Below are 20,662 nucleotides of genomic sequence, written 5' to 3' on the forward strand. Positions count from 1 at the left end.
TACTGTCCTTTATTCATCAACATCCTGTATGGATATGCTAAATTAATTGTCATGAGGAAGAATTTATACTTCTGATGTCAGAAACCCATCCATCCCAAAAATATAACCCACATTGATGCTTGTACGATGTTCAGAAACTTTGGCCGTCCACTCATGGGGAGGTAACAAGGAGAAAGTAGGAGAAACCCTTGACTTTGTAACACATTAAAGAGAAAGTTGCATAGTTCCCATTGTCCTTACCATGTATGTGAGGGTGTTATAACTCTCCCTCTCCCACTCCCTCCCTCTCTTTAGTCGGCACCTTTTCATGTTTTGACCTGCAATCCAAAAGTCCAGTAATGGTCTGCATGTGCATAGCTAAAAATCTGTGTATATTAAACTTCAATCCAGCACCCATACACTTACAAGACCTCATGTCATAGTCAAACACAAAAAAACTATGGAAGCTTGTTTTTGCCATTAAAAAATTTATTCTGCCTTTTTCATCTCACAATTTTGACATTTTTTCCTCAGTAACTAGCAGTTGCAAGGAAAAAAAAAAGTCAAATCTGTGAGTTTATATCCCAAAATTGACTCAGAATTGTGAGATTATAAAGTCAGAATGGCAAGATATAAACTTGAGACAAACTTGCAATTTTGACTTTTCTTCTTAGTATTGTAAGATATAAACTCACAAATCTAAGAAAAGAAAAAGGCAGAACTATGAGATATACATTGTAACTGCGAGAAAAAAAATTGCGAGATTTTTTTTTTTTAAGAAAAGTAGAAAATTACCTTTATTTTTTATTCTGTGAAGGAAACAAGCTCCCATAGAAAACACTTCCACCAAAAAAAAAAAAAAAAAAAAAAAAAAACCCTGCACAAATCTTCCCATAAAGGCCATCAGCATTAAGCGTAGCAAACCTGAAACCATTTCCAACAGATTTTTTCATGGGAACCTTTTTGATGAGAATTTTTGCACAATGAAGCATTTTGTGGATTGATATATTGTTGCATATATATTTGTTTAATTACCTGTTCAACAGCATTCTGCCAAAATGGATTTAAACATTTCTCATATAATCTTGTATAAAATATTATGTGTTATATAAAAACCATGAACCAAAACAATCAATTCCGAGATAAATCACATCATTATATATTTGGATTTGAAGCAAAAATAATGCATGAAAAAAAGAAAAAATAATAAAAGTACCAGTGTGCACTTAAATTCTCATGAGAAAATGAACTGCTCATGAAGCACTGTGGCTGTGAATGACATAATTGGCACAAAAAAGATCATTTAAAACTACTGACTTGAAGCCTGTTTACACCTGATCACTTTATGCGTTTTCTCTGATCGGATAGCTCAGATCTATGTCCGAAATCACCCCCCATACCCTTAAATAGGGCCCTAAAATATAAGCTTTTTAATGTTATTTGAGCCTAAGAAACAACATCTGTGATAAACAGATGTGCATGTCAGATTTTGTTGCTGAGCAGTTTTTGAGATTTCAGGATTCCCCCATTAAAATAGATTGGACTTGTTCTTGGATGCCCAGAGACATTTCAAATATGGCCGCTGAGTGAACAGACTTTGAAAGAGACTTTGTGTACAATCAACGGCTAGAGAATACCCATAATGCACTGTGAGGGCCACGACGAATGAATTCCCGCATCTCACCTGCAGCTGAATCATCCATTTTCCAAAACGCTGGTCCAATGTGGCTACAGCGTAATACAGGTATAAATTCAATTTTATACATGCTAGTTTCCATGACAGAGTTCAAGATAAATCTTTTCTTCACTAATGGAGCTGCAAGTTTGCTAAGTATCAAATGATTATTAAACAGCAAGCACAAACTAGGCAAAAGCGGCAGCCCTTCTGGCACACGAAGTGTCGGAATTCGCACACTCGTTTTCATTCATTCCTTCAAGTGGACTATATTAGTGGACTAATGTAGATAATAGCGAATGAATAGGGTAATTTTTTAACCTATTATGAAAACAACACATTTGACTGCAAAATATTCAGACATATCAAGTATGAAGGTTTGAGGGACTTCCGGGATGACGAGGAAGCGAGCAAAAGCATAATATCTTAGCTCTCTGACGGTCTTACACTCCCTGACGGAAAAATACCTCAAAACCTGAAAATTATAGTCCAATATAGTATGTCAGGGGGTAAACAAAGAAGAACAAGGGCGAATCAGCAAACAACTACTCAACCGGCAGATCTTTTATCCTCAGAAACCAACGCAGCTAACGAGCTAGCTAAAGACAACAAAAGCATGGAAGCTATTCAAGCTACCATCATTGCAGAGCTAAAAAAAGTTCAAGATGACGCTAAAAATGAGCTGATTAACAAGATTGGGGCATTAAATACTGAAGTGAGTGGTTTCCGAGAAGAAATGGGGAAATGTATGGACGACATTGCCGAAGAATTAAAAGGAGTGACTCAAAGAGTGGAGGAGACAGAGCAGAGAGTGGCCGACATTGAGGAGGTCAATGCCGATGTTTACGATGCCCTGGAACACGCTCTGTACATGCAAAAGGAGCTCCAAACACGAGTAACAGAGCTGGAAGCACGTTCACGCAGGAACAATATTCGCATACATGGTATAACCGAAGAATCCGAAGGCACCAATATTCAACTTTTCATGGAGAACTTTTTAAGATCAGAGCTTTCTCTCGCTAATACGACACTTAACATACAGCGCTGCCACCGCTCACTAGGCTCCAAACCACCACCGAGTGCTAATCCCAGATCCATTGTCATGTGCTTTCTGGAGCACACAACGAAGGAGAAAGTGCTGCGTGCGGCATGGGAGAAAAAGACTATTCAATTCCATGGAAAACGTGTGTATTTTGACCACGACTACCCCAGTGACATTCTCTCCAAGCGCAAATCTTACAACCCAATCAGAAAAATGCTGAAAGAGAAAGGCTGTCGTTTCCAAACTATGTACCCGGCCAGACTTCGCGTGTTCTTTGATGAAGGCCCAATCATCTACAAAAGTCTAGAGGAAGCTACGGACGACTTAAAGAAGAGAGGGCTAATACAAGATGATGTGGTGGAGGACACCGCACCCGCCGCACCCATTCACAGGTCGAGGAAAACCCCTTGGGAAACAGCGCGTGGAACCGGTTGGAACAGAGAGGAACGCACAAAACATATTCAGGAAAAGCTGAAAAGATTCAAGCGCCCCGATAATAAGGACTAACTAAAACGCCCCATCTTATCATCTCTACGTGCTGGAATAGAAAAGTAAACAGAGGATTATGACTCCGCCCTTAAAAAAGAGTGACATTGTTATTGACCGTCGCATGAGGAACGCTTTCTCTTTGCGCTGCTACGATAGAGGAGAGGAAGAGTGGCAGCACTGAGAGGGATGCCCTGGTTCCCCAGGCCCTCCCCCCCCCCTCCCCCCGTGCATTCACGATTAGACTATTTTTTTATGCTAAACGCTGACAGACATAGAATTGTAGAATGTGAAATAGGAGTGAAGGATATATCCGATCATGCAGATGTATGTTTAACATTACATTTGGATAATGACCGTAAAGAAACATTATGGAGACTGAACACCAGTTTTTTAAAAGATGGTGAATTTCATAATTTTGTTGGAAAAGAAATTAGAGACTATACAGACTATAACAATGACACTTGCACTTCTCCAAGTATATTATGGGACGCCTCAAAAGCCGTTCTTAGGGGAAAATTGATTATGTGGTCTTCTTTGAAGAAAAAAGAAAGAGAAAGGCGTATCAATGATTTGACCGCAGAACTAAAGTCCCTTGAAAAAGAACATATGCAAAATAATAATAATGACTTATTAGAAAGTATAGCAGAAATAAAGCAAACTTTAAACAGAGGATCAAATAGAAAAGAAAACCAAATTTATGAAGCAAAACTACTATGAAAATGGTCCCAAAGCTAAGAAACTTCTTGCTTGGAGGTTACGTAAACAGCAGGCAGATAGATTTATACACAAGGTGAAAAACCCTCAGGATGACAACATACACTATAATTTGAAAGACATACAAAATTCTTTTGCAGCTTTCTATACGCAACTATATACCAAACCACACCCAATAGATCAAGAAGCTACAAACCGTTTTCTGTCCTCGCTTGACCTACCATCAATAGGAACAGAACAGAACGAAAGGTTAAATCAATTGATAACAGAGGAGGAAATTAGTAGAACAATTTCTAAATTGAAAGTAAACAAAATGGCAGGTGAGGATGGTTACCCCGCAGAGTGGTACAAACATTTCCGACAATTAATTATTCCCCAACTTAAAAATGGTTTTAACCACGTCTTAACAGGAGGAGAAATACCACCATCCTGGAAACGTGCGGTGATTTCAGTTATCCACAAACCAGGCAAAGACAAAATTGAATGTGGTTCGTATAGGCCAATATCGGTTTTAAACATTGATTACCGTATATTTGCAACAATATTAGCCAAGAGGCTTGAATCAATTGTCCCTGAACTAACAGACACAGATCAATCTGGATTTGTCCGAAACCGACAAACTCATGATAATGTAAGGCGGGCCCTCCATCTTTTTGATAAAATGAAAAATAAAGAATCAATAGCCGTTAGTCTCGATGCTGAAAAAGCATTTGATTCTGTTGGTTGGGAATATTTATACCTAGTTTTAAACAGATTTGGATTTAACAGTAATATTATTGGATGTATAAGATCTTTGTATGACTCGCCATCTGCCAGAATTAAAATAAATGGGGACCTTTCCGACACGGTGAATTTAGAAAGAGGCTGTCGCCAGGGCTGCCCCCTTAGTGCAACGTTTTTTGCTCTCTTTATAGAACCTCTTGCTCAAGCAATCAGAGAACATAAAAACATCTCAGGTATTATCATAGGAGACTCGGAACACAAAGCATGCTTGTATGCTGATGATGTCCTCTTAACATTATCTAACCCTAAAGTGAGTTTACCCAACCTCTTGTCCTTACTTAAAGAATTTGGTACCTATTCAGGATACAAATTAAATTTGCAGAAAACTCAGATTATCTCATTTAACTATCACCCATCCATAGATATTAAAAAATTGTCAAAATTCAACTGGAAAAATAACAAAATAAAATATTTAGGAATCCAAATTCCAAAAGATCTTTCTAGATTGTTTGAGGAAAATTATGCTATATTGACCTCAAATATTAAAGCTGATATACAGCGGTGGTCTCTGTTGCCAATGAATATGTATAATAGGATTGATATTATCAAAATGAATGTGTTACCAAGGATTCTCTATTTGTTCCTGGCACTGGCAATTCGGATACCCCCCAAACAATTTTATGATTGGAATAGAATGATGTCACATTTTATTTGGGCAAAACAAAAACCAAGAATAAAGTTCCAAACATTGCAGTTGCAAAAGGAGAAAGGCGGATTGGCTTTGCCATGTTTGGAAGATTACTACAAAGCAGCACAGCTGCGAGTACTGATAGGCTGGAGTGACCCAACATGCGAGGCTAAATGGAAGGAAATAGATCAGTCATATTTTGACACCCCCCTACAGTCCATGCTCGGTGATAAACCTCTTCTCAATAAACATTTAAATTCACAATTGCTACCTTCCTGGATAACAGTACCAATAGAAATTTGGTTTAAAATACTAAAAAACAGCAATACTGAGAGGAGTGCCAGATTTTTAAGATGGCCAGCCTATGATTCTGAGTTTTTACCTTCAAAGACAGATTGTGGTTTTGTGCATTGGTCTCAAAAAGGCATCACGGGATATTGGGCTCTTTCAGATAAGAAGGTTCTTAAAAGTTACTCGCAACTTTCAGAGACATATAATTTACAAAAACATGATTTGTTCCGATATCTTCAGCTGAGGCACTATTATGACAAGAATATAAATTTTATGGAAGAAGAAGAAGTTGGACTGGTTAAACTTCTGTTAGAATCTTGCAAAGGTAATGCTCCTAAGAAACAAATATCAAGGGTATATACATGTTTACAAGCTACAAGAAACCTCTCAACCACATATATTAGAAAAACATGGGAAAAAGAAGCAGATATATTAATTTCTGAAGATGATTGGTTGAACATATGTAAGACTGCCATGAATACCTCATCTTCTGGTACTTGGAGGGAGTTTACATGTAAAAACATTGTACGTTTCTTCATTTCACCATATGTTAAGAGTAAACAATATAAAGATCCAGACAAAGCTGTGTGTTAGAGAAACTGCGGTGACATCAAAGCAAACCATTTTCACGTTTTTTGGAGCTGTACCAAGATTACACCCTACTGGACAATGGTGGTAAAAGAAATAAAAAGCATAACTGGACTGGACTTGCTATGCGATTTCACAATAGTCTATTTAGGTAATCTACCTCAAGAGCTAACAAAATCAGAGAAGTATCTTCTGTCAATACTATTAGCTGGTGCAAAGAAAGCCATAACACGCAAATGGCTGAGTGAAGATGTTCCCTCCAAAACAGACTGGTTCCAGATCATCACAGACATTCACGAAATGGAAAGACTCACATTCTCAATAATGTTGGCCTCGGACAAATGTAAACATTATTGCGAAAAATGGGACAGTTATATGAAACAGAACTCTGCCTTAAGGTATTGACAAGTATTACTCTATTTTATTATGCTGAAATATTAAGTGTAATAATATAATGATATTGTGTGTGTGCAAACTAGATGCTCTGTGTTTTTGTTTTTGTTTTGTGGTCTGCTGTTTTGTTATTTTTGTAAAATAACATTTGTGAAAAAAAAAGTAAAAAAAAAAAAAAAGTATGAAGGTTTGAAGTTATATTCCAATCGCCTAATGTAAACACCAACAAAAAAATTCTCAAATGAACAACTACATATTCACAGCTTCAGAGTGGATTTAATTATATCAATTATGTCATTCCCAATGCTTCATGAAAGCAGTTCTTTTTTTTTTTTAAGGTAGAGATATCTTCAGGATTATGGGTAATCTAGTTGTACACCAGGGAAGAGTCGGCATATTTTTAGAATACTCATGTTTTGAGCTGCCACCCAAAAGTCTGGTTATGGTTTGCATGTGCATGGCTAAATATCTGAGTATATTAAACTTTAACCTCATCTCCATTTCCCATGGAAAATGTGTGGAAAACCACACGTTTTATAAATCTGAATGCAAAGCATTCCTTTGGCTTTTAGCCAATATAAGAGTGCAAGAAAAACAGCCAAGAAATCACATAAGCAAAGAGCAACTAAGACAATGCAGATAACTTACCGATTTCTTTTGTAGAGATATACCCCTCCACCGATGGCTATTAAACAGAGAAGAATTGTAAGTATTCTTGATTCAAACAGAAAAAAAAAAAATGAATACATTTTCTAATAAATGTTTCAATCCCACATAAAAACTCATATAATAATATTAAGGTTTATATAAACTAACAAAAACGAATAAATAAAACATAAACAAAAGATTTTAAAAAAATCTCAGAGAGGCACGCATAAACAAAATTAGTTTCTAACATTTTTGGAAAAAACGAATGGGCAATATTTCTCATGAAAAAGTGGATAAGTGTTCATACACAGCTCAGATCATAGTGAGCGAGCGTGTTTTTTAAATAAAGTTTGAGGAAGCTGGATGATGACGTTGATCCGCGACCATGGTGTGCTGTAGTCCGTTTATAGCCTACCGTTAGCATTTTATATCTGACGGCTTTATTTAGGCTTCAAAATGTATAAATTTTGGATTAACTTGTAAAGATTATCTTGCAAGACAAAATGTGTAAGGGTCACAACTCTTTGTTGAACACATCTTATTTTTTGCGATTTTCCAAAAGTCTATGGGGAAAATGTATAGCTTTTCAATCGAGGGAACCCATGCGCCGCTAACTTCCGGGTTGTCCTACAAAATGACGTCATAACTTCGAGACAGAGCGCAACGCATCATAATCTGAAGACCACGCCCACCGGGGGGGGAAACAATAGGCTTGTTCGACTTGAACCGGCGCTGCACAGATCGATCGGTGAATGACATCAAAATACCGCGAAAAACCAAAATACTTGTTTTGTTTTTTGTTATAAGTCATAAATGACAAGGAAGCAGCTTCTCGCAATGCAAAGTCAATGGAGACCGTTGGATTGCCCACCCCCAGTGTGGGCGTCGCCTAAATACGCTCTGTCTCTGAACACAGTGAAAACCAGGTAGCATCAATGTGTTCCCTTATCGCAAGTTCTAAAGCACTAAACATAAATCACGTGAGCCAACTCACTACACATAATGACATGCGATAATTTATTTAATTTTAAATACAAACCATTATTTAGGCCTAATTATATGCCAGCATATTCATCGCTTGACAGGAAATGTGCAGTATACGATGATACAATGTAACAATAAATCATGTAAACCATGTAACACACAGCAAAAACTCCAGTGTTACATTAGGGAATTTATGTGCCTCCACCCTCAAGAGTGTTAAAATAAGAGTTTTAAGTTTTAATGCTCTTGAGTTTACTGGTTTATGCCCAATTTCACACTCATATGTTACAGTGAATCCATCTGGGAAACATTGAGCCGAGAGATTAGATTCTGACACAATGACGTTCCTCGATGCAATAAAGGCTGTGTTCACTGTGCTGTGGAGGTAAACAAAACATGCTTATCATCTGAATCAGTATTCCTGTAACACGGTAACTAGTTAATTGTGCAATAAAGCTAATTAATTGAGCAACTCTGTCATTCAGATCAATGGCAAAAAGTACACTATTTGTTCACTGTAAAAAGTAATACCTAGATAATAGTATAGTACTAGTACTAGTATTGCTTAGTTAGATAAACCTACTTTTCTTGGTACAGGTAACGTATTTATGGGTTGCTACAAGTAACCTGTACTCATTTTAATTAGGTTTTATGAACTTTATTTTCTTAGTAAAATTAACCTAATCATATGTGAATAAACATTTTAATTGAGTCCTGGCTATAACCTCAGAAGTGATTAACTTTACATAGACTTTGTCAATAACAATTACAAACTAGATGGTTAAGTTCGTAGACAAACTTTAAGTTGGCTTGAAAAAGCCTAGCCAGAAAGTTTGAAAAAGTTTTAAACTGTTCTAGCATGGTTTAACATGATTTACCATGTTTCTTGTAAAGAAATATTAGAAAGAAAGAAAGAAAGATAGATAGATAGATTGGTTAGAAAGAAAGAAAGTTTAGTTAGAAAGAAAGAAAGAAAGATAGATAGATAGATAGATTGGTTAGAAAGAAAGAAAGTTTAGTTAGAAAGAAAGAAAGAAATATTAGTTTGAAAAAAGAAAGATAGATAGATTGGTTAGAAAGAAAGAAAGTTTAGTTAGAAAGAAAGAAAGAAAGAAAGAAAGAAAGAAAGAAAGAAAGAAAGAAAGAAATATTAGTTTGAAAAAAGAAGGAAATATTAGTTAGAAAGGAAGAAAGATTAGTTAGTTAGAAAGAAAGATTAGTTTGAAAAAAGAATGAAAGAAAGATTAGTTAGAAAGAAAGATTAGTTTGAAAAAAGAAAGATTAGTTAGAAAGAAAGAAAGATTAGTTTGTAAAAAAGAAAGAAAGATTAGTTAGAAAGAAAGACAGAAATATTAGTTAAAAAAGAAAGAATAGTTATAAAGAAAGATTAGTTAGAAAGAAAGAAAGAGATAAGATTGGTTAGAAAGATTAGTTAAAAAGAAAAAAGAAAGAAAGATTAGTTAGTTAGAAAGAAAGATTAGTTTGAAAAAAGAATGAAAGAAAGATTAGTTAGAAAGAAAGAAAGATTAGTTAGTTAGAAAGAAAGATTAGTTTGAATTTAAAGGAATACTAACATTATCACATTAGGAATCAGCTCTTTATTGGATAGTATAGTAAAATAAAAACTGAACTTAAAAAGACACTTACTTGAACTGGATGTGCGATCTGTGTCATCTTTGTCATCTATGGCATCTGTGGCTTAAAAAGAACAAAGTCAGGTAACAGTGTGTGAGAGAGAGAATGTAAGAGAATTCAAATACAAATAGATCCATAACTTAGAAGAAGTTGAAAATGCAGTATTAGTGTAAATGAGTGTTCCCCAAACAGTCCCATTATAAAAGAGCTAACACCATTAAGATCTGGTTAGAGAGAGAAACAAGAAACTTTCTGCAGTAGAACTGACATTTAATCATGTAAAATTCTAAAATAATTGCAAGTATAAGAAAAAAAAGCCAAAAAGATATCAGTACAAGTGCCAATATCATACAATGCTACACATTGTTATTTACTCTTAAATTGGAGTTAATAGATGTTAATGTAGAGTTAATGTTAAACTGGCAATGATACAGAGAGTTGTAATGATACCTAAAGATGATTCTGGCTCATTTAGAATTTTAGTAGAAGTGGGGGCAATCGTTTCAATGATGAAATAATTCGGCTCACGAATAACCTCAACCCAAAATGATCTTAGGCAACCGTGAGTTTCATTTTCATACAACATGCCCAATCCATCTCAATGTAAGGGCTTTCCATGCAACCTTTTCTTTACAGCTGGTCCTCACTCTCAGCAAACATATTACACAACACCTTTTCTTCCTCTTTTACCTGATATAATGAAATATATTTAAGATCTTAATGCGTTTATAAGGTCACAAAGAGTATGTGAGTTTTGCGCACATATGGTTTCTGTTGTTCCTACATTTTTTCGGAATTTTCAAAAATGTGTATGTTTTTGGAATGTTATTGGTGTATCATGATTTGGTGAAAACATTTGGACTCATGGAAAACATTTTTTTGCACCTGTGCATATGCATGGTTATTGAAAAAGACCAAATGTGTTGTGAAAAGCGCAATACAGATTCAGTGAATTGAATTATACCTACTACATTTGGCAGATCAGAGCAGACATATATTAGTATGTCTATGAATCCAGGATATGTACAGCTGTACTTTAATTCCCATAAAAAAAGATTTGATAATAATAATAATAATGATAATAATAAAATAATAATTAGATGTGTCACATCACTGAATCAAAATTGAATAAAATTGTGAGCTTACTAAAAATTCAGTCCAAAATTTTAAGCCACTCTTTTTTCATAATTGGTGACACCACTACAGAAAGTTTCTTAGATCTCTCTTACTGGATTTGTATGTCTTAACATCGTTGATTGGTCGTTAACCAATCAGCGGTGGCGCTGCTCTGCTGGCGACTCGGACTTGTGTGCTCGTGTGCTGCTGCTGTTTTTTTACTTTTACTTTAGAAGAGCACCATGGCATTATTTGCACAAGGACTATTACTGGTACTGATTGTATGGCAGCTTTTAAGGATGTGCCAAACTTTTCCACACGTGGAGGGCGGGCTACCACTTATCTACTCCAGCGACACGCTGTTGTCTCTTCGTTACACAAGAACAACAACATCGCCACTCGCGGATTTATTCAACCTGCCCGAGGCATTTAAAATCCTGCCGTTTCGCAGACAACTACGGAAGAGAGGTCGACGTGGGGGGACCCGACAGCGTCTCCGCTGGAGAGGTAGCAGACCTCCGCTGCCCGGTATGATCCTGAGCAACGTTCGCTCTCTTAAAAACAAAATGGAGGAGCTCCGTATCAACATACATTCTCTGATGAGGGTATGTTTTGAATACTGTGAGGCGGGCTTGCTGGTATTAACTGAGACCTGGCTTCACGAAGACATCCCCAACTCCTTGATTGAGCTGGAGGGGTTCTCCCTTGTCCGTGCAGACAGGGATATAACTTTGGGGAAAAGTCGAGGAGGAGGTATCTGTGTGTTTGTGAGTGACAGCTGGTGCAGGAACTATTCTGTGAGAGAGACTGTGTGCAGCCCTGATATTGAACTGCTGTGCATTTCTTTAAGACCCTTTTACCCCCCGAGGGAATTTGGCAATATTATAATTTGCTCAGCGTATGTGCCACCCAGCGGGAATGTGGCCCGAGCTGCAGCTCGTGTTGCAGACTGTGTTCACCACCAACTGCAACGCACTCCGGGAGCCCCGGTTTTTATTCTTGGAGATTTTAACCACTGTAAATTGGAACTTTCCCTTCCTGGATTCGAACAATACGAACAATAGTGTGGCACCCGAGACAATAGAGTGTTGGACAAATGTTACGGTAATATAAAACATGCATACAGGGCCAGTCCAAAGCTCCCTTTGTCAAACTCTGACCATAATACACTCCATCTAATACCTACATATAAGACTGTTTTGAAGAGCATTAAACCAGTAACCAAAACAGTGACTGTATGGTCTAATGACAGTATTGAGACACTGAAGGGCTCATTTCTCTGTACAGACTGGAACATTTTCCACGGTTTGGGTATTGATGAGGCCACTGACACTATTACGGATTATATTAAATTCTGTGAGGATTGCGTGGCCACCAAGAAGGTTATTACAATCTACCCTAACAATAAGCCATACATCACCAGAGAGTTAAAGGACTGTACCAACCGGAAAAAAATGGCTTTTAGGAATCGTGATAGGTTGGGGTTGAAATCAGTTCAGTCGTTAAGGGATGCAAGAAGGAAACGTAGGGATGTTATAGAACAGAATTTTGCCTCTATGGACTCTAAAAAACTTTGGGTCTCCATGAAATCTGTTACAAATATGACAACACATAGAAAGGGCCTCACAACATATGATGAGCAGAGTAAAGCAGATGAACTTAATGATTTCTTTCTGAGGTTTGATACACAGGATTACTTTTTGGAATGTAATAATGTTCTACAGTCATTTACAACTTCGATCCCTTCAAAATTCAGTCACTTTTCAGCCATGTATGTAAAAAGAAATCTGCAGGCCTGGATGGCATCTGCTTTTCTCCTTAAAAACTTTGCTGCAGAGCAAACCCCTGCATGGTGCCCTGTAGATTCCCATCTGGTCCCTGCCCTCTGGAAAAAATCGACCATTATTCCCATTCCAAAGAAACCCTGTCCTACAGAAAACAATGATTATTGACCGGTGGCTTTAACTTCTGTTGTCATGAAATGTTTTGAAAAATACATGGTCTCCATATTGAAATCTGAAGTCAACACTGCACTAGATCCACTCCAGTTTGCTTATAGGCAGGGGAGGAGTACAGACGATGCAATTAATAGCATCATCCACCTAACTCTTAAGCACCTGGAGGATCCCAAGGACTGCACGCCTTTTGTTTATTGATTTTAGTTCTGCTTTTAATACTTTACGGCCTCATCTGCTCTTACAGAAAATGACTAAGATGAATGTTAATCCTTCTATTATTAAATGGTTTTATTCTTTTTGAACAGATAGAACCCAAAATGTTAGGATAAACGATTCACTTTCTGAATCAAAATGCATCAGTACGGGTGCACCTCAGGGTTTTGTAAGTTCACCGGTCCTGTTCACTCTTTATACTAATGACTGTACTAATAGTCTCCCGGGCAACCTGTTTTTTAAATTCTCTGACGACACTGCCATTCTTAGTCTGCTTCACCAGAACTCAGACCCATCACTGTATTTCTCAGAGGTTAAACAATTTGTTGTGTGGTGTGACAAGAACTATCTCACCACTGTATTTTTTACGCAGACTAAGAATGTTTGGTGTCAGCCAGAACATCATATTTTTATTTTATCATGCAGTGATGGAGAGTATTTTCAGGTATGGGATGACGGCGTGGTTCGGCAATCTCTCCACACAGTCCAAGTCAAAGTTGCAGCGCCTGGTACAGACTGCTATGAAGGTGATGGGGAGGACTGAAAAGCTCTCCCTTCAGTCCATCTATGAGCAATCTGTACTTAGGCAGGCGCGGAGAGTATTATTGGACCCGTCCCACATCCTTCAAACGGAATATGAGCTCTTGCCTTCTGGCAGAAGGTACAGAATCCCTAAAACTAAACTGAACCTTTTAAATACTCCCTCGTACCAGTCTCCATCAAAATTCTAAATAAAAATTTTAAATAGATTTGTACGATTTGTAACAGATAGGCCTGAGAAGTGTGCAATAACTCGCTGTTCTGTACTTTTTTGTTATTTTTTTCATTTCTGTGTGTATGTAGCCTATGTGTACGTTTTTTCAGCTGTTATTTGTATTTTTTTAATGTGTATTTATTGTCTGTAATGGCAGCTGCTTCTATGCACTACGCACTTTTGAGTCCATGACAAATTTCCCCTAGTATATTATATATATAAAGTATATTCTATTCTATTCTATTCTATTCTATTCTATTCTATAACGTTAACACAGGGCCATTTAGAGAACATAAATGTGTATCTAAGATTGTCATAATGGAGTATAGATTTAAAGAGTGCAATACCATCAGTGTTAGGTCGAGCCTTGGAGGTTACTACCGTGGAAGTTGTGGTTGTTGTACTTGGGGCTGAGAGTCAAACATGTAACATACACATTGGGTTAGGGAACTAGAAATAGGAGTTCAAGAAGTCTAGATAATATCAGAAATACAAATCACACTCTTATATGCTTAAAATGAGAGAGAGAAGAAACTTTCTAAAGCTTTCTTCAGAGATCCATGAAAGTTCATGGCGATGTAAATATAAATTAATTTTGCGCTAAAAGGCATGAAATTTATATTGTCATATTAATCAATATATAATCTCGTCAGTATATGTCAGAAATGTGTCAATATATGTAAACATAATTACTTATCCTGAAAGTAATTGTATTAATCATTAAACCGTTTACTAATCAACAGAAAAAAGTAAAAAACTTTTCATTTTCATCTCTTGACTGGCAACGTACCCACACATTTTGGCAGATCAGGTTTAAAAGTCCCATCCTCAGAACAACGAAGTGTTGAACTTCCAATAAGACTAAACCCACTGTTACATTTGTAGGACACAGCCTGTAAATACTCATAACTGTCCAAAGGCTGCTCTCCAAGCTGTCCATTTACTATGGGTGGAGGTGCCTTACATTTCACCACTAAAGAGAAAAAAAAAAAGAACTATCCCTTTAAACAGAGTGACATCACTAAGAGATAACAGGGTGTGCAGTCATGCCATAATAAAATCATTATATTCTTACCAATGCACTCTGGTGGTTTAGGGTTCCATCCATTTTCTGTACACACAATATGAGATTCTCCTTTCATTGTATAGCCTGTATCACATTTGTAATCCAGAAAGTTGTTCAGTTTATAGGGGGGTAGTCTTCCACCGATTCTAGATGCGTGTGGAATTTCAGGCTTTGGACACACATCTGAAAAAAAAAGAAAAGAATAAAAGTTTATAAGTTTATGTAATTTATGTAAATGAATTGTATTAATCATTAAACATTTTATTCATCAACAGAAAAAAAGAAAAGAAATTTAAAAGAAAGTAACAAAACTTTTTTTTTCTTTTTTTTAAAGGGTCATTTCACCCATTTGAACATTGTTTTTTATTTAAAGTGGGTCATATATGTAGTCGAAATGTAAAATAATTTTTGAATTTGGTGCCTTCGTGACCGAGAAAAGACAAAAAATAACTTCAGAACGCATTTGTATGAAAGACAACAACTCCCCCAATGCACCACATTGCACAGCTCCGCAAGCCACTCCCACTAATCCAGAAAGCGCATATCTGCCTATAAGAGAAATCACTCTTCCGTCTACAAGGCTAGCTACTACCAGAGCTTGAAATTCATTTCACATTCACACAAAATGTCTAGTTAGTTGGCGAACTCATATAGTGCATTACTCCTCGTTTGTATTTCTTTCGAAAAGGTGAATTATTGCATGGTACCTGGATGTTCAGTCAGAACATATGCGGTGCGAAACTAGGATAGTTCTCAACACAAACGTCCGTGTCCTCGTCTGATTCAGAGATTTCGTTCAGGAGAAATTGTCATCGTTGAAATTCTTTGCCGCAGACGGACTCTATCTCTGTGTTCGTAGCGGTTCGTAGCTGCATAGTGAGATCACCGGCGCCATCAGTCCGCCCTAACTCGAGCCAGTCCGGGCTCCTCGTCCGCGGCAGGCAGGTCTTCTGCCTCGGCTGCTCTTCGCTATAATGCGGCTTGTAAAGGTAGCCACAAACACCTGATTCAAGCATCAGACTTCCGAAATCCTCTTCTTCTATATCATATTGAGCACTCTCCTCCGCTATTGTCATAACTTTACATCTGTCTCCACAGCGCCTGTTAGCTTAGCTTCAAACAAGATGGAGGATATTGCTTTCAGTTTCAGAGAGTAAAGTCCCACCCACTGATCTGTAATAGGTCTGTAGCGTGAGCGCGCCCCACCCTGGGAAAGATGAGAAACTAGTGTCTGTAGTCTTATGGTGCGTTCAAGTCATCTCGTATAGATCGTATTTACGAGTTGAACGCACATGAACGCCACCACAATGTCGTAAATACCAGTGGGGAGCTCGGGATTTTCTTTAAGCCCCGATCTGTACGAGTTGGGGGCGTGTCAGTGATTAACATGGCGGAATACACAATACGTAAAGGTATTTAGCTGTGATATTGTCAGGCTTGTCTATTTACAGAGCAGTTAGCTAATCGCCAACACAGAATATGATAGTATTATAATATAACAATGCAACATATAACGATGAGCTGGCAGTGGCTTCATAAACTAATTAAAAACATAAGAATACAAAGTACACCTGATGCACATTTCTTTGTTCTTCATTTTCTAGAACAAGAGTTTAAGAATCTTACTGTATTTTTGTGTAATTAATTAAGAGAAAGTAGGCTACTCCGCCATCTTGCTCCGACGAAAGTGACTTGAACGCACATGCCGTTATAAGCACGACTTCCCACCTCGTACGTACGAACTTCCCAGGAGGACTTGAACGCACCATTAACAGAAATCCCCCCCTCTTACACTTCCTCATACAATGACGCAAAATGACGATTTTTGCGTCATTGTAGGAGGAAGTGTAAGAGGTAAATAACAGATTTCTCCCGTCTCAGGGGAAAATGAGAGAGTGTTGCACGACCATTCAATAGTATGACTGGGTTTCTAACAATGCAAAGCTTAATGCAAATGGGTGAAGTGTCCCTTTAATCTCTTTACCCATAACTTCCAATAAGACTAAACCCACTGTTACATTTGTAGGACACAGCCTGTGAATACTCATAACTGTCCCGAAGCTCCTCTCCAAGCTGTCCATTTACTATGGCTGGAGGTGCCTTACATTTCACCACTAAAGAGAGAAAAAAAATGTTGCCTCTTCTATGTCACATTTCAGTCAAATTTAAGAAACGAAAACCTTCACCTTTACAGAAAAGATCTCTGCCATCTTGTCAGTATATGTAAGAAATGTGTCAATATGTATACATAAGTACTTATCGTCATGTTTGATTTTAGGTCAGTCAGATTCGAGGATCGGAACTAACTGTTATACATATTAAAATGAACCTAACGAGCTTATTGTCAGGTTTATGTTCTGTTATGTGGACCCATATTTTGTCATTCTCTTCTGTTTACTTCACTTCCTGTTTCAACGCTGTTTAGTTTCGGTTACTGAAAATGTCCTAGTTTTTGTGCATGCTGACCACATCGTAACAGTTATTAATATAGCTTATTAAGATACAACAATTTGTATGGTCCTGTCAAGCAGACAAAAACATGAACATGATGAATAGGACATGTGGCTTTGCATGGTTAAACGACGTACAGCTATTATCACTCAGGGTGTACTCACTTTTGTTGCCAGCTATTTTAACAATAATGACTGTATGTTGAGTTATTTTTAGAGGACAGTAAATATATACTGCTATACAAGCAGGAAGCAGAACATTGACTACTCTAAAATCTATCCAAGTTTAATTTCTATAGTATTGTCCATTGAGAAGACATACTAAAATCTAAAACCTCTCATTAAGAAACCACAATTAGATCCACATAATCTAGCAAATTATAGACCCATTTCAAATCTACCTTTTATGTCTAAAATACTAGAAAAAGTTGTGTCCGCTCAACTGGGCTCTTTCTTGCAAGAAAATGACATCTATGAAAAGTTTCAGTCTGGATTCAGACCGCATCATAGCACTGAAACTGCGCTCGTTAAAATCACAAATGATTTACTTTTAGCTTCTGACCAAGGCTATATCTCAATACTAGTTTTACTTGATCTTAGTGCTGCGTTTGATACTATAGATCATACAATACTCTTAGATCGACTACAAAATTATACTGGTGTTCAAGGACAAGCATTAAGCTGGTTTAGATCGTATTTATCTGACCGCTACCATTTTGTTTATTTAAATGGAGAAAATTCGATCATAACTCCAGTAAACTATGGAGTGCCGCAGGGATCTGTGTTAGGCCCTCTATTATTCTCAATATATATGCTGCCACTTGGAAATATTATAAGGAAACATGGAATTAGTTTCCATTGTTATGCTGATGACACTCAAATCTATATTTCATCACGGCCAGATGAAAACGCTAAATTATCCAAATTGACAGAGTGTGTTAAAGATATAAAAGATTGGATGACGCGCAATTTTCTTTTATTAAATCCAGATAAGACAGAGGTACTACTTATCGGTTCAAAAAACCACCCACAAAACCTCTCACACTACAACTTTATCATAGTAGGATGTCCTGTTACTTCATCCTCTACAGTAAAAGACCTGGGTGTTATACTTGACTGCAACCTGTCTTTTGAAAATCATATTTCATATGTTACAAAAACAGCCTTTTTCCACCTTAGAAACATTGCTAAGCTACGTAATATGCTATCAGTTTCTGACGCAGAAAAGTTAGTTCATGCATTCATGACCTCGAGACTAGATTACTGTAATGCTTTATTAGCTGGTTGTCCTGCATCCTCAATAAACAAGCTACAGTTAGTCCAAAATGCCGCCGCTAGAGTTCTAACTAGATCAAGAAAATATGATCATATAACACCAATTTTATCATCACTACATTGGTTACCTATAAAGTCCCGTATTAATTACAAGGTATTGCTACTGACTTATAAAGCCCTAAACGGCTTAGCTCCAGTCTATTTAACGGACCTTCTATCGCCCTATAATCCATCGCGCTCTTTAAGGTCACTAAATTCGAGGCTTTTGGTCATACCTAGGATATCCAGATCCACCAAAGGAGGGAGAGCATTTTCACATTTAGCTCCAAAACTCTGGAATAGTCTTCCGGATACTGTTCGTTGCTCAGACTCGCTCTCCCAGTTTAAAACTAGATCAAAGACGCATCTCTTCAGCCAGGCATTCATATAATACTTTTAATCTTACAGTTAAATCCGGTCTCTAGTTCATAAACGCCAGAGGAGAACTGGCCCCTGACTGAGCCCGGGTTCTCCCAAGGTTTTTTTTTTCTCCATTAGGTCACCTGATGGAGTTTTTCGGTTCCTTGCCACTGTTGCCTTTGGCTTGCTCAGTTGGGGATATTTGGATATTTAATTTAACTAATCAATCAACGATACTATTGATCAGCATTACCAAACATGGACGTTCCATTAGAAACAAACATTGATGTATTGTTTTAATTTATTACTGTGAAGCTGCTTTGATACAACCTATGTTGTGAAAAGCGCTATATAAATAAACTTGACTTGACTTGACTTAAAATGTTTGCTGAAATGGGAGGGGTGTACTCACTTTTGTGAGATACTGTATATATATTTATATCACAATATATTTATAATTTAACATGACCGGTTAACTCTACTATTACTAACAACAAATAAAAAATAATAAAAAAGCGGATCACAAAGGCATCCTAAAATTAAAATATAGGTCTTACGGTCCATATTCCAAATATTTTGAAACCATCCTAAAGCACTATGTGATGAATGAAATTTAAAAAGCATAATTCATTGAAAACATTCTGCTCTATAAAAGTGTCCAGCAAGCTTCCTTTCATGGCTGTCAAGATCTGAAATTTTGTGCACAAGTTTTATGGGTGACCTCAATGGTGGTGTTTTATCACATGTCTCGGCCCCATTTACTTTCAGCTAAACATCTCCCTTTGTGTTTAGCAGTGTTCAGTTCAAACCAGAGTCGGACAATAATGCCTACAGAGCCAGAGAATACATGCTGCATGCTTTTTCAAAAAGACGCAAAAATATCACAGAATGATCCCATGTGGCATATATTCTAAGTGTTCAGGGGGTATACGATGTGAAATTTAATGTATTATTTAATGAAAATCTTCACCTTGGCCGATGGTCTGTGTTCTTAACTGCATGTTCATGAGAGACCCAGAAAAACACACAATTTGTGAGAAATCAAGATTAACAAAAACGCAAAATCAAATACAATCCATGTTCCTTCTTCTCTGAGGTGAATATACTGTATATGTTGTGTTTGTCGTAACGAAGTTAGTGAAGAAAGTTCACTGACACTTTTTGGGGTTTTCTTGACGTTAGATTTCATGATGTGAATTTACTCAACGAATTAATGAAATAATTAATCACTTAGCCTAACCTACTACAGATTGCTATGGAGGAAGAGAATGTTACTGATCGACTGTGTGAACTTCACTTGTTGACTCCTTTCTTCTTACACAGCAAATAGAGGGACCCAAGCTGTATTTTTTGACTGCCCACTCCCACCCGCAGAAAAGGTAAAACCGCCCACTCCTGTGAGATTTGCGCTGGGTCCAATCCCAATGCAGCCCTCTAAATGTGAAAGTCAGCTAGACTAATAGCTCAAGACTTTCTTAACAAATGACAAGTGAGTAAATTCTCATCTTCATTTTGGGTGAGCTACTCCTTTAAACAGAGTGACATCACTAAGAGATAACAGGGTGTGCAGTCATGCAATAAT

At 37.2% G+C, this 20,662-nt stretch overlaps 1 protein-coding gene across 31 annotated transcripts in view; it reads right to left on the reverse strand.

The window, feature by feature from the left end:
- LOC307145773 (complement component receptor 1-like protein) overlaps window positions 1–20,662 on the reverse strand; it is a 30,228-nt gene that overhangs the window by 1,594 nt on the left and 7,972 nt on the right. For 4 of the 31 annotated variants that reach the window (XM_079849288.1, XM_079849317.1, XM_079849289.1 and 1 more), the window contains 6 exons: window positions 14,966–15,139; window positions 14,681–14,863; window positions 14,238–14,300; window positions 9,862–9,912; window positions 7,231–7,267; window positions 241–317 (listed from right to left, as the gene is read on the reverse strand). In XM_079849288.1, coding sequence (XP_079705414.1) covers window positions 257–317; window positions 7,231–7,267; window positions 9,862–9,912; window positions 14,238–14,300; window positions 14,681–14,863; window positions 14,966–15,139 — 569 coding nt within the window. In that variant the 3' untranslated portion in view covers window positions 241–256. Of the gene's footprint in view, window positions 1–240; window positions 318–7,230; window positions 7,268–9,861; window positions 9,913–14,237; window positions 14,301–14,680; window positions 14,864–14,965; window positions 15,140–16,974; window positions 17,071–20,662 lie in introns of all 31 variants that reach the window. The other 27 variants (XM_079849295.1, XM_079849297.1, XM_079849299.1 and 24 more) reach the window with 11 other exon arrangements.

Source organism: Squalius cephalus (genome assembly GCF_949319135.1).
Source record: "Squalius cephalus genome assembly, chromosome: 18".
NCBI classification, from domain to species: Eukaryota; Metazoa; Chordata; class Actinopteri; order Cypriniformes; family Leuciscidae; genus Squalius; species Squalius cephalus.